This window comes from Carettochelys insculpta, chromosome 19 (genome assembly GCF_033958435.1).
Source record: "Carettochelys insculpta isolate YL-2023 chromosome 19, ASM3395843v1, whole genome shotgun sequence".
In the NCBI taxonomy this organism is placed as follows: Eukaryota; Metazoa; Chordata; order Testudines; family Carettochelyidae; genus Carettochelys; species Carettochelys insculpta.
In genome coordinates, this window is record NC_134155.1 from 19,702,053 (window position 1) to 19,722,111 (window position 20,059).

The window sequence follows — 20,059 nt, forward strand, 5'->3', positions numbered from 1 at the left end:
AGCTGTCCTTGCTGGTGAAGACTGAGGGGAAAAAAAGCATTGAGTACGTCAGCTTTTCTTACATCATCTGTCACTAGGTTATCTCTCTGACCCAGTAACCTCCCCACACCTTCCCTGATAACCCTCTTATTGTTAACATGCCTGTAGAAACCCTTCTTGTTACCCTTCGCATCCCTTGCCAGCTGCAGTTCCAGTTGTTACTTTGCTGTCCTGATTACTGCTTGGCATTTTCCAGCCCTGTATTTATACTCCTCCTTACTCATTTCTCTCTGTTTCCACTTCTTATACACATTCTTTTTGAGTTTAAGCTGACCAGGTGTTTCCCTGTTAAGCCAAGCTGGTTGCCTACCATATTTGCATTTCTTACTATGCAGTGGAATTGTTTGTCCCTGGGCCTTCAGCAAGACTTCTTTAAAATAGTGCCAGTTCTCCTGAACTCCTTTCCCCTTCATCTTCGTTTCCCATGGGATTCTGCCCATCAGTACCCTCAGTTACATTGCTGTGGTATGTTTGGAGCCAGAAATATAATCATGCCATTATCAATTTCTGTACAATTTAGAGTTTCACTCCAGTGTTCCTTATTAGCGTCATTATTTTTGTATTTGTATTGAGGTGGCACTGAGGGATCGAATCCCCACAGAGGCTACATCAACACTACGAGATAAACTCGAATTTATTAATAGAGATTTTGTAACTCTGGAATTTATAAATTAGATTTTGACTATCCTCACCTCCCCGTGTTCTCCTCAGAAAGTCGACTTATTGCTGCTGTGCTCAATTGGCAAACGTCGATAGTTGCAGTAGTGCATTGTGGGAACCGATCCCACAGTTCCCTCATCCCTGTAGTATTCTGTGTATGCTTGCTGGTCTTTGGCGTCATCTTCCCGCATTGCGTTGTCCTCATTCACCCCCCACCCCATTAAGGAAATGTCCATTTTTCCAGTCAGAAGGAAGGAAAAGTAGGGCATCCATGAAGATGGCAAGTTAACAGAAATCTTTCTTCTGCAATTTAACTATCAAGGATTTCATAAAAATCAGCAAGTGTGTGTCTTCTCAGCTGGCCTTCCACTGACACTTCCTCCCTACCCCATGAGTGCATCTGATTCCTGAAAATAATGCAGGAACAATAAAAAGCTTGAAAAAAAAGTTGATGATAACATTTTTGAAAAAAGAGAGTTGCTGAGGGGAGGGTATTTGGCTTCCCAGTTCATTATACAGCTTCTGTGCACAGTCTGCATTCTCAGCTGGCCCCCCCACCCACTCCTCACTGAGTGAAGGAGTGCAAAGTTAGAAGGAAGAGGATAGAAAAGGCTAAGAGAAGATTTTTGTCTTCCCCCTTCACTACACAGACAGTAGCAACACGAGTCATGGCAGTGAAATCTCATACATTGAACTTATATCAGAAACAGGAATCTCAACTGGCCCTCCACCCACTGCTCTCTGTGTTTTTGGGGCACCAAAGCATGAAGGAGGAGGATAGGAAAAGTTGGGGAAAAGATTTTATGAATGAAATATCAAAGATTTTGCAAAAAGCAGCAGGTGTCTGCAATGGACAGCAAGCACCCCAAAATATTTTTGGCTGAGGGGAGGGACTGTGGCCTGTGGCTGCAGAGCTGGTTGAAATGTTTCCCTGACCCTGAAAATCTTAGCCACTGGGGGAGACTTTCCTCCCCCCAGTGGCAGCAAACCCAGATCTTTGTTGGGGCTTGGAGGGTTTTCGGGGGGGGCAGTTAAAGTAGTCTCCCCAAATGTTAGTCACCAAGGGAGACTTCCCCCCCAGGGGCTGCAAGCCCCCAGTATTCTTTCCTGCTCTTGGGGCCCTAACCACACACAACCCAGGATATGTGCTGCCTCGAAGCATAGTCAATACCAAATGTCAGGGATGTCCTTTTATTGGGTCAGGGGCTACCCAAGTGAGTGCAGGAAAGACCCCAACTGTGCAGCGCCTGTGGCAGGGGAGAGCACAAATGTAAACCGCTGAGAACAAGTTTCTCGGCCTCTTGTGCAAGCATGACCCCCCTCAACAGCCTTGCTGCCACGTGGTGTGGCAAGACAGCAGCTGCGGCCAGGTAGCGCAGAAAAAAATACCAAGTGTGGAGACAGAAACATGAACTCCATGCTGCGGCTCCTGTAATGTGTAGATGCGCTCACAGTGCTGATAGCAGAGAGAGACATTTCTCAGACTCTCATACAAACATGAGCCCACAACCACAGGCTTCCAGGTCCCGAAGTGAAATTCATGGTCTTCCTGTTGCCTAATTTCTGAGCACCTGGAGAGCAGAGCAGTGAAGGCATTGTGGGTTACATATGGGACACCTCTAGAGGCTAATAAATTCGATTTTAAGATATGGCGCTTCCACACTGGCCTTTAATCGAACTTTTGAATTTGAGTTTGACGCTACGCCCAGCAGGTACCGATGAAGTTGTGATATGATATTAGTGCTTCCTAAATCAAGCTAATGGTATTTACAGTGAAGACAGTCACATGGCAATATTGACCTAACTGCCCCAAATTTGAATGTATTTCATATTGTAGACGCAGCCTCAGTGACCTTTTAGTCACAATAAAAGATGATGCCTGTGTCCCTAAGGGTCCAATTCTGATTAGTAATGTCTTCCTCCATGAATTGCCCCACTGTCTGTAAATAGTTTGGATTTATTAGTATTAGGGAAGCCCAGCTATGCACCAAGGTCCTTATGTTGTTAAAAGGATCTTACAGTCTATTTAGTTAACAAATCAAGCTAATTAAACCATCCAGAAAATGCAGAGTTTACTCTAGAACCATTAAAAACGCAATATATTAAGTCACAGAGAGGTAGCTGTATTAGTCTGTACCTTCACAAAATAAAAAAGCAGTCCTGTCACAGTTTTAAGACTAAATTTATTAGTTAACTGATTTGTCAGGCTTTCATTTCTTTTGTTTGTTTTCTATCTTTCTGTTACATATGTGTCGGTCTAGTTCACTTTCAGCACTATTTCCAGTTCTGAAGAAGTGGGTCTGCCACATGAAAGTTTATCATCTAATAAATTATGTTAGTCTTTAAAGTGCTACGTCACTGCCAATGTATTAAATCTCTCCTCTCATCACAATTCCCAAGTTGGCAGTCACATCTTTGCAGGTAGATCCTGGTGCCTGGTTGGAGCCCACTGATTTCAGTCAGACTTGTTCTGGTACAGAGTGAACCTCTCTGATCTGGCACGCTGTCATCTGGCAACATCCATAATACATCATGAATTTAGTTATGTGTGTAGCCAAGTTTCCTGCGGTTCCATGAAGTTTGTTTCCAGTCACCAGTCCTGGCTCAGTGTTCTGTGCTGTTATTTAGCTGTAGTTTACCCCTACATGTCTTCTAAAAGCCCAGTAAGCAGAGGAAGCAGTGGTAATGCTGCTAAACAACATTGACCTCCCATGGGCCAGCAAATTCCCTCGTTTGGCACCGGCCCGGGCCTGAGGGCGCCACATTGGAATGGGGAGCACGTTTCCTCCAATAATGTACAAATTCAAAACCACATTCAATGGTTTCGCCTAAATGACTTGACATCGTCCTTTTAAATTTATCCTCTTAGAAATTTGACCTTTTGAAAATGAAGTAAATATGTATTTTGGCAAAGTTTTAAATACTGAAGTGCTTCTTGATTGCCAGCATTGTAACTAGAGCCATACTAGAACGTGCTTCGAGTTTTCAAGAAGAAAACGCATTTATAATATGCACAAATATACATTTTAAATCTGTTTGCACACAATGAGCATAATCATTTTTGGTGGGGTTCACCCACTAGTACAAGAAGCTGAGTCTCTTTGGTCTGATTTGCAGCTTCAGGGTATGATAATGAGTAAAAAGAGAGAAAGTGGATTGAGTACAGAGGAGACAGGGTTCATATGTCTGAAATCAGATTGGCTTAGCTATGTTGTAATACCTACAGCCCTCCGATCAATTGAGGTAATACTGGTCATCCATAACAAAATGCCCATTGCCTTTGGGCTTGCCTGGACCAACAGTTAATGCGCGGCAAGCAAGGTGTAAGTCTAGTATACTAGCACGCCTGCCACTAACTGTCCACATGGAGCCTGGTCCCACGCCATAAAAGTTGCCTAGTGTGTGCTGATCTACTCCTATTTCAGAGCAGAGTAGATCCAAGTGCATCGAACCCTGTTGGTATGCACTGGGGCTCGCTAGCCCATGCTTCTACTCACCATTGCTTGTGCTACCGGGGTTACATCGTTATTGCTGGCACACAAGCCTGATGAGAGTGAGTGTGAGCACACCTGTTCCAGCTGCAAGTCATACCCCTAGCCCAGGGCAGACATCATTGCCTAAGTTCAGCATTTTAAGTCATCTTCTGTGTTTGAATAGGAAAGCATAGAGGCTGATGAACCGTTGGAAGGCAGTCATCGTCCTAAAAGCCATCAGTGGTTAAAGCGGAAAGACATGCTTTCCGCTGTTCGTTAGCGGGTGGGCCAACAGAATTTCTGAGCACATAGTCAAGGTGGAGGAGGCCCAACTCCATATGTTCCTGAAGGGGCGGGGCCTCAGGAAGAAGGGCGGGCGCAGAAGAAGAGGTGAGGCTGTGGGTAGCTTCCCCTCACCAGCCCTTCCATGTCATCCTGATTGCACTGTTTGGAACTCTGGTGGTGATTTAAAGGGCCCAGGACAGCTTCCCCCTTTGCCTCCCTCGTCGTTGGGCTTACCTGTCAGAATTAAAGCCCTTCCTCCCATCTTGGAAAGAATGACAGTCACAACGTCCCTCCTAGATAATCTGTTCCAGTGCTTTAGTTCTGACATTGCCCCATGCTTGGATTTCCCCAGCACTTAAAACTGTTTTGCTTTGGTTTGTACGCGCTGGCGTAAGAATATATAATAAAAACCAAAAAATGAAGTCTAAAAGATATGTTGGGAAAGCTGCTGGCTGTGCCTCCACTCTTGTTTCCTTGCTTCACTCCTAATTATTTGTAATTCCTTTTGAATTGCTGATCAGAGTTGCGGCTAGGCATTGGAGGAAGGCGGTGTATCCTTCATCAACAAGTTGTCGCCCTTTGATTTTTCTCTTGATCTACATCTGCAGAATGAATTATGTCCAAATTGGTCAATAAATCATGTACAAATAGAGAAACAATAAGTGATGATGTGTGTTTGGTCTAATATCAATTAGGAGTAAATGGAAAGCTCAGCTCTTTGAGTGAGGGTACTGATTAGGCCTTATTTAGTTGCTTTAGGTATTATTCAGTGAGTGGGCTGAAGCCATATACATTATTTACTCAAAGATGAGATATAGTCTCCATATATTTGTTTACATTCATGTAGGTCATTCCCTGCAGCATCTGCTTAGGAATATGAACTGTTTTGAATGCTGTGAAACAGCCGTTGAGTTGCAGAGGGCATGTGTTAAGATTAAGGGGGAGCTCTACATAAAGTAAACAAATTTTGCTATGTGAAATAACTATGGCTGTCAATACCCAAGGAGACTAGAATGACAACATGTTGCAGAGTAATACCTCACCTTAAAATGGACCAATTTACAAATATAACCAACGGAAGATGATGTGGGTCATGCAAATGTAGTGTACTTTGGAAGGGAGAAAATATCTTAAGTAGGAGTGTGATTACCAAAGTATAGCATTATACATTCAGGATATTTTTCATGTATGTAAGATTACATGAAGTCTAGCTGTCCATGTTTTAATTCTGAATGTAATACACTTTTTAGGTTTCATGAATTTTATGTGAAGTCTAATGTTTCAGTCAAAAGATTTGGAGACAGGTTGGTCCCTTGAGTTCTGTTTTTACGCATTGCTATTTTCTGGCTGAATGACCTAGAACAAGTTATTCAAGCTTTGTTTGACCATCTGAAAAATGGGTGTAGTTTGTTGTTTGTTTGTATTTCAGCAGCACACAACTAAGTTTCCAAACATGGGACAGAATCCCGGTATGGTGGTTGCTGCACAAATACAAAAGGAAAAAATGGTCCTTGCCTCAAAGAATTTAAAATCTAAGTAATATATTTAGCTCCCTTGCAGGGGATCTTAGAATCTTAATAATATCTTAAAGCACAAAGAATCTTTTATTAAACATAAATCTGTGACCTTCTAGAAATTCCATATTATCCTCCTGTTGAGCATTCATCATTTTGCATTGACAGTAGAGAGTAAATGCTGAACCTCTTGCTTCCAGACCTCTATCTTGAAAAGCACAGATGCACATGGTTAAATTTAAACGTGAGTTGTTCTATTGATTTCAATGCACTGGATTAAGGCTTAAAGCACTGGCGCCGGGTACCTGATAAACTTTCCCATGTAAAATGTTTACACAAAGATGGATTTATTTAGAGATTTTTGGTCCCATTTGGGGGTTGTTTTCCTGGGTGCTGTGCCCTAGAACTGCATCCTCCCAGAATTGAAGTGGGTTAGTGTCTGCATTGCTCTACTGAGGGGTGGTCACCCCAACTCTTTACCCTGTGAGGAGGACAACAGAGGATCTGGCCAATCCATACAGGGTGGTAGGGAGTCCCAGAGAGCAAGGAAGTGGGCATCAGTGGCATGATATGAACACTGGGGAAGATCGTTCTCTGGCTGCACCCTGTCATAGGGCTGATGCATAATATACCCGGATACTGTTCATAAATGTATATTTTTATTACTTACAATAGCTCGATTCATTATTAATGTGCACTTTGGGTCATATATGGTTAGTATGCCTTTCCTACCGTGTGTGTAAGAGGGAGGGAGTTAAAGGGAATCCCAGTACGAAATATTCCTCTCACATCACTGAACTGCATCTCTTGGAAGTGTCCTCAGATATTACTTATCTTGCCAAGTCACCCTTTTAACGTATTTGCAAGCACAAACGTATAAGAAAAAGTTGAAAGAGCCAAAAACAAAAACAAAAAAACCTCTCACTTGTCCTAAATATCCAAATGCTCCAAATCTCCGGTGGTAAGTCACCAATAAATTTAGTCTCCAAGTTAGAATGGTGGTCAAGCACAACCAAAGAAAACCCTATGTAAAAGATTTAATGTATTAAGCAAAACCCTGTAAAAAAAGATTTCCTTGATCATAAGTCCATAGCTCAGTCAAGGATATTTAGTTGGAAAAAGCATGTGGGTGGTTGCATATATGTCCCCAAATTTTCTGTTTTTACAGAGACATTTGGATTGAGATGCTCTTTTCTCTTTTTGGAATGGCCGATGTGGGAGACAGACTCCAAAGTAACCAATGGCAAAGAGGGTCTTTGCCCACAAAAGCTTATGCTCCAAAATATGTTAGTCTACAAGGTGCCACAGGTTGTCTTGTTGCTTTTGAAGATACAAACTAATGCGGCAACCCCTCTGATAGTTATCACTTTAAAGAGTATTTTAATGAGAAGTGTTGAACTGTAGACCTGGAACACAGATATGAAAGTTCAAGTAGAACTATATGCAGATTCCCATGTGAAACTCAATCCATCTTGGGGTCTTTGTAAGCAGATTGGATCTGCACAATGAGAGCTCCAAACAACTTTGGGGAGTTCTCTGCACTTTTTCTTCTTGTGGTTATCAAAGGCTTGTTATGGAAACATAGTGTGGCTTGGTGTGAACAAGAATGCATCGTGTACACCCATCCGCATAACAAAGAGAATGGAGTGAGCTGGATTTTTTTGTAATGCATGCACTAAAACATGGTGTTTCCTTTCTTGTCAGATTACAAATAAGTTCCCATGTAATATACGAGGTGATTCCCACTTCCAGTTGGTTCATTTGCAGGTGAAAGAAATGGTTCACTGAAAAGAGGGGGAAATAGTGCTTAAAAAACAAACAAACCAAAACAAAAACCTTCTGAGAAAATGTGACCTGAAAATAGTAATTCTGTGGGACAAAAATGTGCAAAATCATTTCCGTTAACCATTTGGACAGAAGTTCACAAACTTTTATCCTGATTTTTTTTTTTTGTATGAACGCATATTCATAGATTTTAAGTGTAGTTCTCTCTAATTTTTTCCATCCTTGTGCGGGATAAATATTATGTGCACTAAGGCATGTGCAGATGTGCACCACCAACAGAAACGCATGCTGCCAGCTGTGGGTGGCTGTGGGCATGGTGCTAATCAGATGGGTGGCACCTGAATCTCTCCTGGGTGGCTGCTCAAGTGCTCAGGTATATTATGGGGAACACTGAGTCTAAGGTCAGAAGGATCCACTATGATCATCTAATTTGAACTCACAAGTCCCCAGATAAATGCAAGTTCCCCTTGAAGGTCACATTAAGCTTTTTTTATACTATTGGTATTCTAAAGGGCCTTTGGAGGGCGTGAAAATGTAATGTAGTCTCTGCCTGTCTCGTCTGGATGGGCAGTAAGCAGGGTTGACGTGTGGTGGGAGCATGAAGGCTCATGTGTCCCCAAACTTTGTGAGGAGAAGGGGCTGGCGGCCAGGAGACTCCAAGGATCCAGGGAAGGTCCAGGACCATCTGGGGGCCTCGTGCTGCTCCCACACCCCACTCTCACTGGTGGCCGTGGGAAATGGAGCAAGCTGGCCCCAGCCCACTCTGTTCCCACAGTTCCCAGATATGCATCTCCTCTTCCTGCTGCCAGTGAGTGTGTGTGGTGGGGGGAGGGAGGGTGTTTCACCTCTTTTCCTGAGTCCCACCCTGAATGATGTGAGCTGGGGTATTAGTGGGCAGCCTGGCTCTGTCTAGTCTGGATGCATAAAATCAGGGTCTCTGGGGTTGCAGTCGACCCATGTATTCCTTGCAAGACATGGGGAGTCGGGGAGGTCGGAGGGAGAAACTCGCCCATTGACCTTTAGCTGAGTGCTGATATGGTGATTTTTACTTTCGCAATTGTCATAGCTGAAGGTGCGCATCTGTGGTCTACTCTCTTGGTCTAGTATAGATGTAGCCTAACTCTTGCTTTTATTCTGCTAATAACAAGAGAAGGTTATGAACAAAATTTCTGGGTGCTAACAGTCACAGACTTTGGAGAAGTTTGGAACTGGTCCAAATTTTGCAGCTGATCCTGATTTCTATAATTGGCTGAACTGAGCCCCAGAATTTGAGGTGGCCTGACCTTTTTAGAGGAGCTGAGTTCTTAATTTGCATCCAGCGATTATGGCTAGGGACAGTGTTTGCCAGTAAATGAGTATTTGCACCCTTAGGCCCTTTCTGTTTCCTCCTTGTCCCTCTCAGTGATGGAAGTTTACTCCCTAAATATTTATACAAGCCAGATTAATGTTTGCCTTCAGTTGTGCTGAAGTACAGTAAAATGCTTTTCCCAGTTGCGCTGTTCATGGGCTGTCTGTTTGACTGGGTACTTTGAAAATGAAGACTGTGTATCACATTATATTGTGATTTACCAAAGCCTTTCTCTTTCCAAGAAAACTACTGTCTCCTTATGATGTATACTGCTAGTTTAAAAGTAAAATAATATTGCTACTGTTACTGCATTAGTGTAGGAATAATTTTGCTACAGAAATTAAATTTTTATTGCATCATGAAGAAAACCAACACTTTAGGAGTCCTTGGAGAATATGAATTCTGCTTTCCAGCAGGAGTGGCTCAGCTGTGTAGAGCTGTAGGCATAGGTGCTTTTTACAATGGTGTTAGAGCCAGATGCTCCTTTGCCCCAAAATTCAAATGATCAGTGGGGAGCTTTGAGCAAAGTTCTCTTTCTGAGACATTTGGACAAATTTAATGATGGGTGTAGCTCTGGAATGTTCAGAGATCTGATCCAGGTTAGCAGGGTAAGAGCTATTTAGAAAAGCTAGCCATACACAAATCCATGGGCCTAAATTTAATGCATGCAAGGGTACTCAGGGAATTAACAAATATCACCGCAGAACCTTTGGCTGTTGTCTTTGAAAATTGTTTGTGTGCCCCATCCCCCCAGTTGGCAAAGTGGCTTCTCCCAGCTGAGGGAGCAGGGGGCTGGTGTGGGGAGCAGGTAGAGGAGCTGTGTTCCCGACAGCCCCTGGGAAGCCCAGGATTTCGACTCGTGTGAAGCTCAAGTCGAAATCACACATATAGAGGGTTTACTGTATTTGCCTTTCTCCAGTCATGCAGCACCTTTCCCGATCTCCACGAGTTTTCAAAGACAGTCTGATTAGTTAGCTTGTATGATGAGGTAACTGGCTTTGGGGACATAGGGAAATAAGTGGGTGTGATATACCTTGACTTTAGCAAAGCTTTTGATACAGTCTCCCACGATATTCTTGCCCATAAGTTAAGGAAGTATGGATTGGATACATAGAGTGTAAGGTGGACAGAAAGCTGGTTAGAGAGTTGAGCCCCGTGGGTAGTGATCAATGGCTTAGTGTCTGGTTGGCCGTCAGGTTCAAGTTGAGTGCCCCAAGGACTCAATAGGGCCAGTATTGTTGAACATCTTTATTAGTGACCTGGATGAGGGGATGGATTTCACCCTCAGCAAATTTGCTTATGACACTAAGCTTGGGTGACAGGTAGATACTTGGAAGAGTCCAGGGTGACCTAGATAAACTGGAGGATTGGGCCAAAAGTAATCTGATGAGGTTCAGCAACGACAAGTGCAGGGTCTTTGCTGTTGGGACAGAAGAATCCCAAGCGTTGTTACAGGCTGGGGACCGACGTGCTAAGTAGCAGTGCAGCAGACAAAGACCTGGGGATTACAGTGGAGGAGAGGGTAGATATAAGTCAACGGTGTGCCTTTGTAGCCAAGAAGGCTAATGGCATATTGGGGTGCATTAGGAGGAGAATATCCAGCAGGTCTAGATAAGTTATTATTTCCTTCTATTCGGCACTGTTGAGGCCGCATCTGGAATATAGCGTCCAGTTCTAGCCCCTCCCCCCCCGCAAGTATAGAAAGGATGTGGATGCACTGGAGAAGGTCCAGCAGAGGGCAACGAAAATGGTTAAGTGGCTGGAGCACGTGACCTATGAGGAGAGGCTGAGAGATTTGGGTTTATTTAGTTTGCAGAAGAGAAGAGTGAGGGGTGATTTAATAACAGCCTTCAACTTCCTGAAGTGGGATTCCAAAGAGGATAGAGCAAGGTTGTTCTCAGTTGTGAGGCATGGCAGAACAAGCAGCAATGGTCTGAAGTTACAGTGGAGGTGTGGGTTGCATATTAGGAAAAATTATTTCACCAGGAAAGTGGTGAAGGACCTAGGGGGCTGGTGGATTCTCCATCTCTAAAGGGTTTTTAAGTCCCATCTTGACACAGTCCTGGCTGGGATGATTTAGTTGGGGTTGATCCTGCTTTAAGCAGGGGGCTGGACTTGATGACCTCCTCAGGTCTGTTCCAGCCCTAGGATTCTAGAATTCTGTGACTCTATGAGGTCAGTGCTTGATCTTTATCCACACTGTCTCAATCTCTTGTTCATAAAATTGGGCAGAGAATCACCTAGAATCAGGCTTTTTTGGAGGTGAGATTAAGGGTGTTTGTCACTTGTAGAGAGGGTGGGACCAAAGGGTGCAAAAAATAACCCCAAAAGCCAACAAAAATTCCAACAAACACCTTTCTGCAGTTGAAAGTTGGTTTTGTGCCTGACCGTAATAATAAAGATTTGGTCTGATGTTGGGAAAAGTTCATGCCCGTTCTATTTTTGTCACAATCAATGTATTCTTCCCTGCTTCTAAAGCCCCAGAAGCATCGAATGATTCATTCTTTGTCAGCAGCGTAGAGCTGATAGGGGAGATTGTCCCCTCCCAGAGATCCAGTCTCCGGTGGCAGCAGAAGGCAGACAGAGAATTAAATATATATTTACCACCTGTAAAGGCCTTAAGCACATATTTAACTTTAAGCATGCAACTAGTGTTCAAAGTACCACTCTTGCTTAGAGTTAAAAACATGTTGTCTGTGCAGTACAGTGAGAGCTGATCTCAGCAGTGGTGCTAAAGCTGTCATCCCAATCATACCAACATGGGGGTGGTGGTGCAGGCAAAGTATTCTCTTTAATGAGCTTTGGGACTAACCCTCCCTTCTCCCCCAAAGGAGCCCAGATTGGATGATCTTTGTGCTGCAGTCATGCCTACACTGTCCTGTCACAGACCAGAATCCTGTTGTGCTTGGTGCTGTACAAAACACAGAACAAAAATTCCTCTTGGCCCTGACAGCTTATTGTCCAAGTACAACACAAGACAAAATAGGTGGGGACAGGCAGAAGCAGGTGAGGTGGGAGGGAGGTGAGGAGGGCAAGTAAGCAAGAAGCCACAATTTTTATGCTGAAATGTTGTGTGAAAGGTATGTTTGTAAGACTCATCTTTTCCCCCAGGCATTTGAAAACAGAGTGATTGTGGGGGGAGGAATTATAGCCCAGGTATACACTAGCCATAAAAGTCTGTTGTAGATATGCGGTGCTAGCTACCGCAATTGTGTGACTAGTATTGACTTATCTGCAATTGACTTATGCCTTCTCATCTGATTTTATTTAGGTAAAAAACATGCCTCTGTGTGTGTTTTGGGCATCATTGGTGTATACCACTTAGATGCAGCAGTACAATTTCACCTAAAAGCTCCGCTGAAGCTGAATAACAACTTACACTCAAATCCTCTTCAAACAATTCTCTAAGCTTATGGGTATGTCTTTACTACTACTGACTGTCCTGACAGAGAGAGGTCAGTGGGTCAGTCTCCCACCGACCTCCCTTACTCCTTATGATATTGAGGAGTACAGGGGTCAACTGTCAAATCCAGAGGGTTAAAGTTCGCACATCCCTACTAGGCATGCTTATCAAACCCCGGCAGATCGATCCTGACCGGGTCAGTCTTCCACATGGTAAAGACATACCCATAAGCTTGGCGAATTGTTTGAACAGTGTAAGTTGTTATTCGACTTCAGTGGAGTTTTTAGGTGAAATTGCACTGCTGCATCTAAGTGGTATTCTTAAGATAGACCAATGATGCCTAAAACACGCACAGGGGCATGTTTTTTACCTAAATAAAATCAGATGAGAAGGCATAAGTGATTCGCTGGATCAAGGTCTTCATCTGACTGTTTCTCTACTGCAGAAGAAATGGGACTGAAACCAACTAATTGGAAACAAATGTCTCTCTCATGTTCCTGTTGTTAGTGTTGGGCTGGCAATGTCCTTTCCAAACGTTTTTTGATCCTGAGTTCCAAGAACCTTAAAACAAAGTGACACATTAACTGCATTGGTGAACCTTTCAGGCAGCCTCCCACAGGAAAGGAGGCATATGATGGTGTTGGAATAAAATGCCTAGATCCTAGTTAAGAGATCACATCTGGGGATTTTCATTTTTTTGACTACACTTTTGAGTGTTTTTGATATACCTGATAGGACAGCATTGAAAGAGTATATGTGCTCCCTGCTGATCCCCTCCCTAGTGGTACCAGGATGATTGTGTTATGTATTTAATTTGTCAATCATTAAATGGTTTGACATAGGTTTATTAGTTTTTGATGTAATGCTGTGAGCCGATGGAAGAGTAAAGCAGAGAGATGTCTATCTGGAAATTAGCTCCAGTGACTATTCAGCTGGTTGATATGAACGAACACTGATATGTCTTTCTGCCATGAAATAAGAGTTATAGGCTTTTCATTCAAAGATAACCAGCTGGACCAGGTCAGTTCTTGCTCTGTGGAGCTTCCTCAGTTGAAAATGAGGCTTCTTGTTCATGAGGCATAGAACCTGGACTACGCTAGAGCTCATTAACAAAGCTGTCCCACCATTGTTAGCACCAACATATATTCTCTTCAGTTAGTGAGGGTAGGAATGGTAATGTGGACACCTCCTGTGGCTTTCAGATTTTGAAACACCATGTCATTTAGGCCTTGTCTACACTTACTGGGAGATTAATGCTGTGGAGATTGATCTCCCAGGGGTTCATTTTGCCAGTCTAGTAAAGATCTAGTGCTAATCATGCTCCCATCAATTCCAGTACTCCTCTGGAGTGAGAAGAATAAGGGGATTCCCTGTAGGGGGAACTCTGTGGTATCTCGACCTAAGGTACATGCTGTTAAGGTAGCTGGAGTTGTGTAGCTTAGCTTGACGTTGCACCCTTCTGTAAACCAGGCCTAATACCTTCTGTGATGTGGGTGAGACAGGAAATTTATGTTTTTGATAGCCGTTCCATGTGCACGTGAGATGTTCTGCGGCTAGCTACACTAGGGAGCTTTTGATTTAAAAAATCCCTAATGTAAAGAAGGCTCTAAACCATATCAACATGCAGATTCTGGGTCCTCTAACCCAGGTGTAAGCAAACTTTTTATGTCAGGACCCACTTTTCATCCCTGCAGGTGGCAGGGCCCCCCAACCTATCTAATGTAATCCAGACAGATAGTAATTTCGGTCATGTTCATATAAAAAAAACACCTTTCAACATGTGGAAGAAAATAAGTACTGTATGTAGAATGTAAAAACTTTATTAATCAATACGTAACTGTGAATACACAGACATAAAACCAGGAACAAATTTCAACATTTTTAATGAGATGGATGAGCCTGAGACCCAGTAGGTGATTGTGCTACTCCCCGCTTTTATGAAAAGTCATGGCCTTCATGAGGGGGCCCATCCCCCACTTTGCACATCCCTGTATAAAGAGTCTCCGAAGAGGAAGAAAAAAAGTAGCTCAGCAACTTTGCATGGAGAGCACATAATTCTATTATACACATCTGAAACCTTTAAAAAAAATGATAAATGTTACAAGGGAGGAGCACAGTTATAAATTTAAGTAAATAAATAAAACCCAGGAAGGTTAAGGGGTCAGAGCTTTAAAAGCTAACCAGTGGGAGCGTAGGGCACGTGTAATAAAATGTATCTGCAATATTTCATAACTCTATTTTTTCCAGCCAAGAAATAGCACTGGTAAAGGGTAGGGTAATTTCCTCCACATAGAGAGTTTGCAGTAGTGAGAGTTCATGAACAGGGTGAGAAAAAAATGTATTAAAATTTGGCTCTAAACTCATACCTGTTACCATCATTAAAATCCAGAGTAAATCTACCCAGGGGGGTGTTTCTCTGAATTGGCATGGGTGTAAATAAGATCGGAATACGATCCTGGCTGTCTTAAAGGCAAAGTGTGAGACATTGTTCTATAGCAGCAAGGGCAATCAGGATTAGTGAGGGGGTCACATGACTGTCTCCCCTTCATCTTAGTGGACCTCATGCATCCTGCAGACCCCCACCTGCTCCCTTCCCCATGCTCATCTTGCACACTGAGGCATCGGAGCCCCACACTTACCTGCTCCTCCTCCTCCTCCCACTCAGCATTTTCAGAGCACCATGAAGCTGCTGATTTGCTCCCCATCCCTGCTCCTCCCCCTGACTCCAAACGTGAAAGGCCATGGACAGCTGATTCATGGTGTTCCAGCTGTGAGAGGGATGGGGGAGTGGGGGTGGCACACAAATCAAGAAATTTATGGCTCTTCAAAAGTTCTGGAGAGCTCCGGCACCCCAGTGCATGAGGGGCACATGGGTGTAGGGGCAGACGGTGGTTGCACAGGCTGCAGGTAGGACCCTGGTGGGCTGCATTTGGCCCATGGGTGGCTCTGTAGTATTATTTACCCCAGGTATAACTCAACCCCCCCAAAATCTCAAGTGGCTTAAAATCATGTTTGTTTGTTTTTTAATAACAACTTTAGGATTTTTCAATTTGCTTTCTGCTTTTTGAGCTCTTTACATACTTGCCTGTCTCCAACGCTTAAATATCATGAGATTCACGATGAAATTTGGAGAGCTGGCGAGATAGAGATCCCTTGTCAGAAGTGGTGACAATAATAACACCTCCTGTCAGAGGATTTCACAGTAATTTATTCTCACAAGTGATTTTTGGTTAGCTTGGCAACAGCCCTGTAAGGCAGGGAAGTGTTAAAATCCCTATCTTGCAAACGGGAAACCTGGAGCATAAAGAGCCTAAGTCACTTGCTCAGGAACAGAGAGGTAGCCCTGTTAGTCTGTACTCCAACAAAACAAAGCAGCAGAAATGGATCACTTTAAAGACTAACAAACGATGAAAGCTGATCACCGGATAAATTATTATGTTAGTCTTTAAAGTGCTCCATTTCTGCTGCTTTGTTTCATTTCCTCAGGGTTACACATGACAAACATACCAAATTCAGTAGTAGAACTCTGATCTCTGAATTCTTTCACTACCAGACCATCTTCTCTTGTCTTTGGGGTGATGAAGAGCCCCGCTTTGCAAATCAGGGTTCTCTGAAATAAGAATGAAGCAGGTAATACCAAGGTTTTGTTGTGTTTTGTTTTTAAAAATGCATCAAATCTCTTTGCATCTGCAGAGGGAAAGGTCTGAATCTTCACTAGTGAAACAAATGTGAACATGTCAGATGCTGTGTTTCAGTAGTGAAGCAAGTTTGTTTGTTTAGTTTACAGAAGAGAAGACTTAGAGGTGATTTAATAGCAGCCTTCAACTTCCTGAAGGGGAGCTCTAAAAAGGAGGGTGAGAAACTGTTCTCAGTGGTGTCAGATGGCAGAACAAGGAGGAATGGTCAGAAGTTGAAGAGGGAAAGGTGTAGGTTAGATATTAGGAAAAACTACTTCACCAGGCGGGTGGTGAAGCATTGGAATGTGTTGCCTACAGAGGTGGTGGATTCTCCATCCCTTGAGGTTAAGTCCCGGCTGGACAAGGTCCTGGCTGGGAAGACTTAGTGGGGGTTGATCCTGCTTGAAGCAGGGGACTGGACTAGATGACCTCCAGAGGTCCCTTCCAGCCCTGTGATTCTGTGATTCAAGGCTTAACCTGGCTGTGCACAAGCTCCCCAGTCATTGAGTTCTTTGATTCATTCTTGAACTTGCTTAATTCCTACAGTTGTGCAGATAGGAATGAAAAAAATCCATTTGATAAAGGTCTTAGAAAGTTACACTTTAACAAAGCAAGGAGGAAAGAAATGTTTCTAAATCAGCAACATTTGTGTGCTATTCATCGTTCATACTAAGGAAGAAATATATTCACTTGGCAGTTACCTAGCATGTTTCTATTCTTAGTCTGTATTCAGCCTGTTCTCCTTCTGGGGACGTCTAACCTTAGATGTAATTACCCTACTGAGAAAGGGAAGTAGGTAGAAATAACCGTGGTTTGCAGTATGCACAGGTCTCCAGGAGATCCTGTTGGCAACTGACAGGGAACTTCTTTCAGGACGGCACTTTGGTGGAGTGATGGGATATATCACTGCAGATAATGAATTTCTCAACTTCCTTTCCTGCCTGGCTGGGCAACAAATGGAACAGTGATGGGCACTATAACAGGAGATACATGACTGAACAGGCTTCCCCAGAGGCAACAGGTGCAGGCATTCCAAGCTGGGTACCAGACACGTGCCCCTGCCCTAGCCCCCATCCACACCCCTCCCCCTATCATTCCTGCTCCACCCATGCCCCTCCCTGTCTCTTGCCGGTGTCTTAACGAAGAAGCTGTTTCTGGTGAGTGTGGAGCAGTCCACCCCCTACCCAGGGAGCAACACAGCCTGAGAGTAGCACTGGGAAGTTTGCACTGCACTCAGGCTGTGCCACTCCTGGGGAGGAGTGCAACTACCCCCATGCATATCGGAAGTGGCATGGCATGGACGGTGAGGGCAGGGGGTGGGGCCCCGATGTTGGGGGGGCGTGTGACCCCCTTTGCACCCTTAATGGATTGCCTGTGGACACACCAAATAGTATATCCTGTGTGAAAATATACAATCTCTCCACCCACAAATGGGGTGGTGAAGATGAGTCTGACTGCTTCTCTGAATAGCTAACTTGAATCCTCAGTTGAAGTCCCCTTCATCTGATGTGCTGGTCCATACGGGCATTCACTTACTGCTGGGAAAAATGCATAGAACTGTTTGGCTGCTGGCGATGGTGAATTGAGAGAGAAGCACTCTACAACAATTATCTTTTTTTTTTTTTCCCCTTCTGTCCCTAGGCTTGTCTAAGTCACTTGGTCTCATTGAAGGCTACGGTGGGCGTGGGAAAGGGGGGCTTCCTGCCACCCTTTCCCCAGCGGAGGAAGAGAAGGCTAAGGGGCCGCACGAGAAATATGGCTATAATTCCTACCTCAGTGAGAAGATTTCACTGGATCGCTCCATACCGGATTATCGGCCCACCAAGTAAGTAGCCTTTATTATCAACATCTTGGAACTGCTGGTGAGAGTGATAAGCCAGCTCTGTCAGTTTCCTCCAGGATCTCACTTGATGCTTTTTCCTGTCCTACTTAACTCTGTCCCAAGGCAATCTTATTGAATAGTAAACAGTTTGATTGGGATTAAGCCCATGAGACAATTTACCAGGGCAAAACTTAGTATGTTGCTAGTAAAATTGTAGTAGGTTGTGATAAAAGAGGTAAATCTCTGCTCCAGGCAGCAGAACCCTGCCCTGGATGGTAGCAGATGCAGATTTTCATGGATGACTGATGCTCTTCAGAATTGGGGAGAGAGGTCCTACTTTCTTTTCTTGCCAAATCCACAGTCGTCCTAGAGTTCTAGGAGAATGCTATTGTCCCCTGCTTTGTACCTCATCATCCTTCTAGCCAGACTGTCCCTTCAGTGCCAGTCTGCACTGTGGTTTCATCAGCCCAAAGAGTATAATGTCACGGGGAAGAGAAGCACATCTTTCCCATTACCCAGCCGATAGATGAGCAGGCTGCTTTTGCTGCACTTCTCAACATGCTAGCTTCTGGAATGGGAGTTTAGGCCAAAGAATGGACTCCAAGGTGGCTGCGTACCCCACATGAAGTTAATGAATGGGGTGACTGTCTCTTTGTTCTGTATTTGTGCAGCAGCTAGCTCAATGGATGCCTTTGTAGGTGCTACAATAATACAAACAAATAATAATACTTTGGTGGGGTTGCCCGTGACAGTGGGGGATTGGATTTGGTGACCCAAGAGGTCCCTTCCAGTCCTAAGTCCTTCCCGTTCCTATTAAGATGGTCACCAGCCAAGGCTGTGGACTGCGGGAAGGAAAGAAGGCAATTGCTCTGGGGTCTGATGATTCAAAAGAGCCTGGACCAACCGGCCACCCCTGCTGCTAGTGAATCAGTGGTAGTGGCCTGAGTTCTGGGCCCCTTTGAATTGCCACTGCAGCTTTTCTCCACATGGCTGTGAGAGCTGGGGTGGAGGACCACGCTGTGGTCTGGGCAGTGTTACAGGCTGACTGCCCTTGGTCCTGCCTCTTCTGCTTGAGGTCCCACCCCTTCCAGGTGGCATAGAGCTGCCCCTGCGCACACACCTTGCCTCAGGGCCCGAAGCAGCTGTCAGCCCTACAGTCACCAGCCATTTTTGGCTTTGCATCTCTGATTCTCATGCAGCTGTTTGATACCTCCCTTTCCAGTGCCGTGCTAGTCATTCAATCGCCCAGTTGTAATAGAAGGGAGATATGAGGAAATGCATAAAATATGGGTCCAAAGCGAGAGCTTTTCAGGTTAGAGTGATCTTGATTTTATTTTCGGGTTTGAGCTCCGTAGTTAAGATGGGATGCATTAGGAGGAGTCTTGTAAGCAAGGCATGAAAAGTTATTCTTCCATTCCACTCAGGACTGACAGTGCCTCCACTGGGGTATTTTGTCCAGTTCTGGGCACCATATTTTGGGAAGGATGAGGCACAAATTGGAGAAGGTCCAGAGGAAAGCAATAGGTCTAGAAAATGTCGTCTGCGGGAAGATTGGAAAAAAAAAAAAACCTACAGGTTTATTTAGTATGGAAAAGAGAAGAGTGAGGCAGTGGGGGAAGAGGAGCATAAGACCTGAAGTATGTAAAAGGTGGTTATGAAGCAGAGGGTGATAAATTGTTTTACTTAACCACTGAGGACAGGGCAAGAACTAATGGGCTTAAATTGCAGCAAAATAGATTTAGGTGAAGCACGAAGAAGAAGGCCCCAGCTGTCAGGCTGGTTAAGCACTGGAACAAATTGCCTAGGAAGGCTGTGCAATCTCCATTACTGGAGGTTTCTAAGAAAAGGTTAGACCAGTCCCTGTCAGAGATGGTCTCAATGAGGGGTTTTGAATTCACGCCATCCCCAGATGGAGCAGTTGTGGGGAGTACCTGTGGGCTGGGGGGTCCTGCCTTTCCTGTACCCCAAGCCCTGCCCCTTCCTACCACGGTTCCCCTCCCTCCCTGCCATGGCACCCTGTGCCACAGGGACATGGCCTTGGGGGCTGTAAGGG

General features: G+C 44.3%; 1 protein-coding gene across 4 annotated transcripts in view; it reads left to right on the plus strand.

Annotated features, from left to right (window-relative positions):
* The window catches only part of GALNT17 (polypeptide N-acetylgalactosaminyltransferase 17), a 500,944-nt gene that overhangs the window by 65,878 nt on the left and 415,007 nt on the right, over positions 1–20,059 (plus strand). For all 4 annotated transcript variants that reach the window (XR_012648117.1, XR_012648116.1, XR_012648115.1 and 1 more), the window contains exon 2: positions 17,826–18,009. Coding sequence is in view for 1 of the 4 variants with exons in the window: in XM_075013719.1 (XP_074869820.1) it covers positions 17,826–18,009 (184 nt within the window). In the remaining 3 variants the exon portion in view is untranslated. The remainder of the gene's footprint in view (positions 1–17,825; positions 18,010–20,059) is intronic.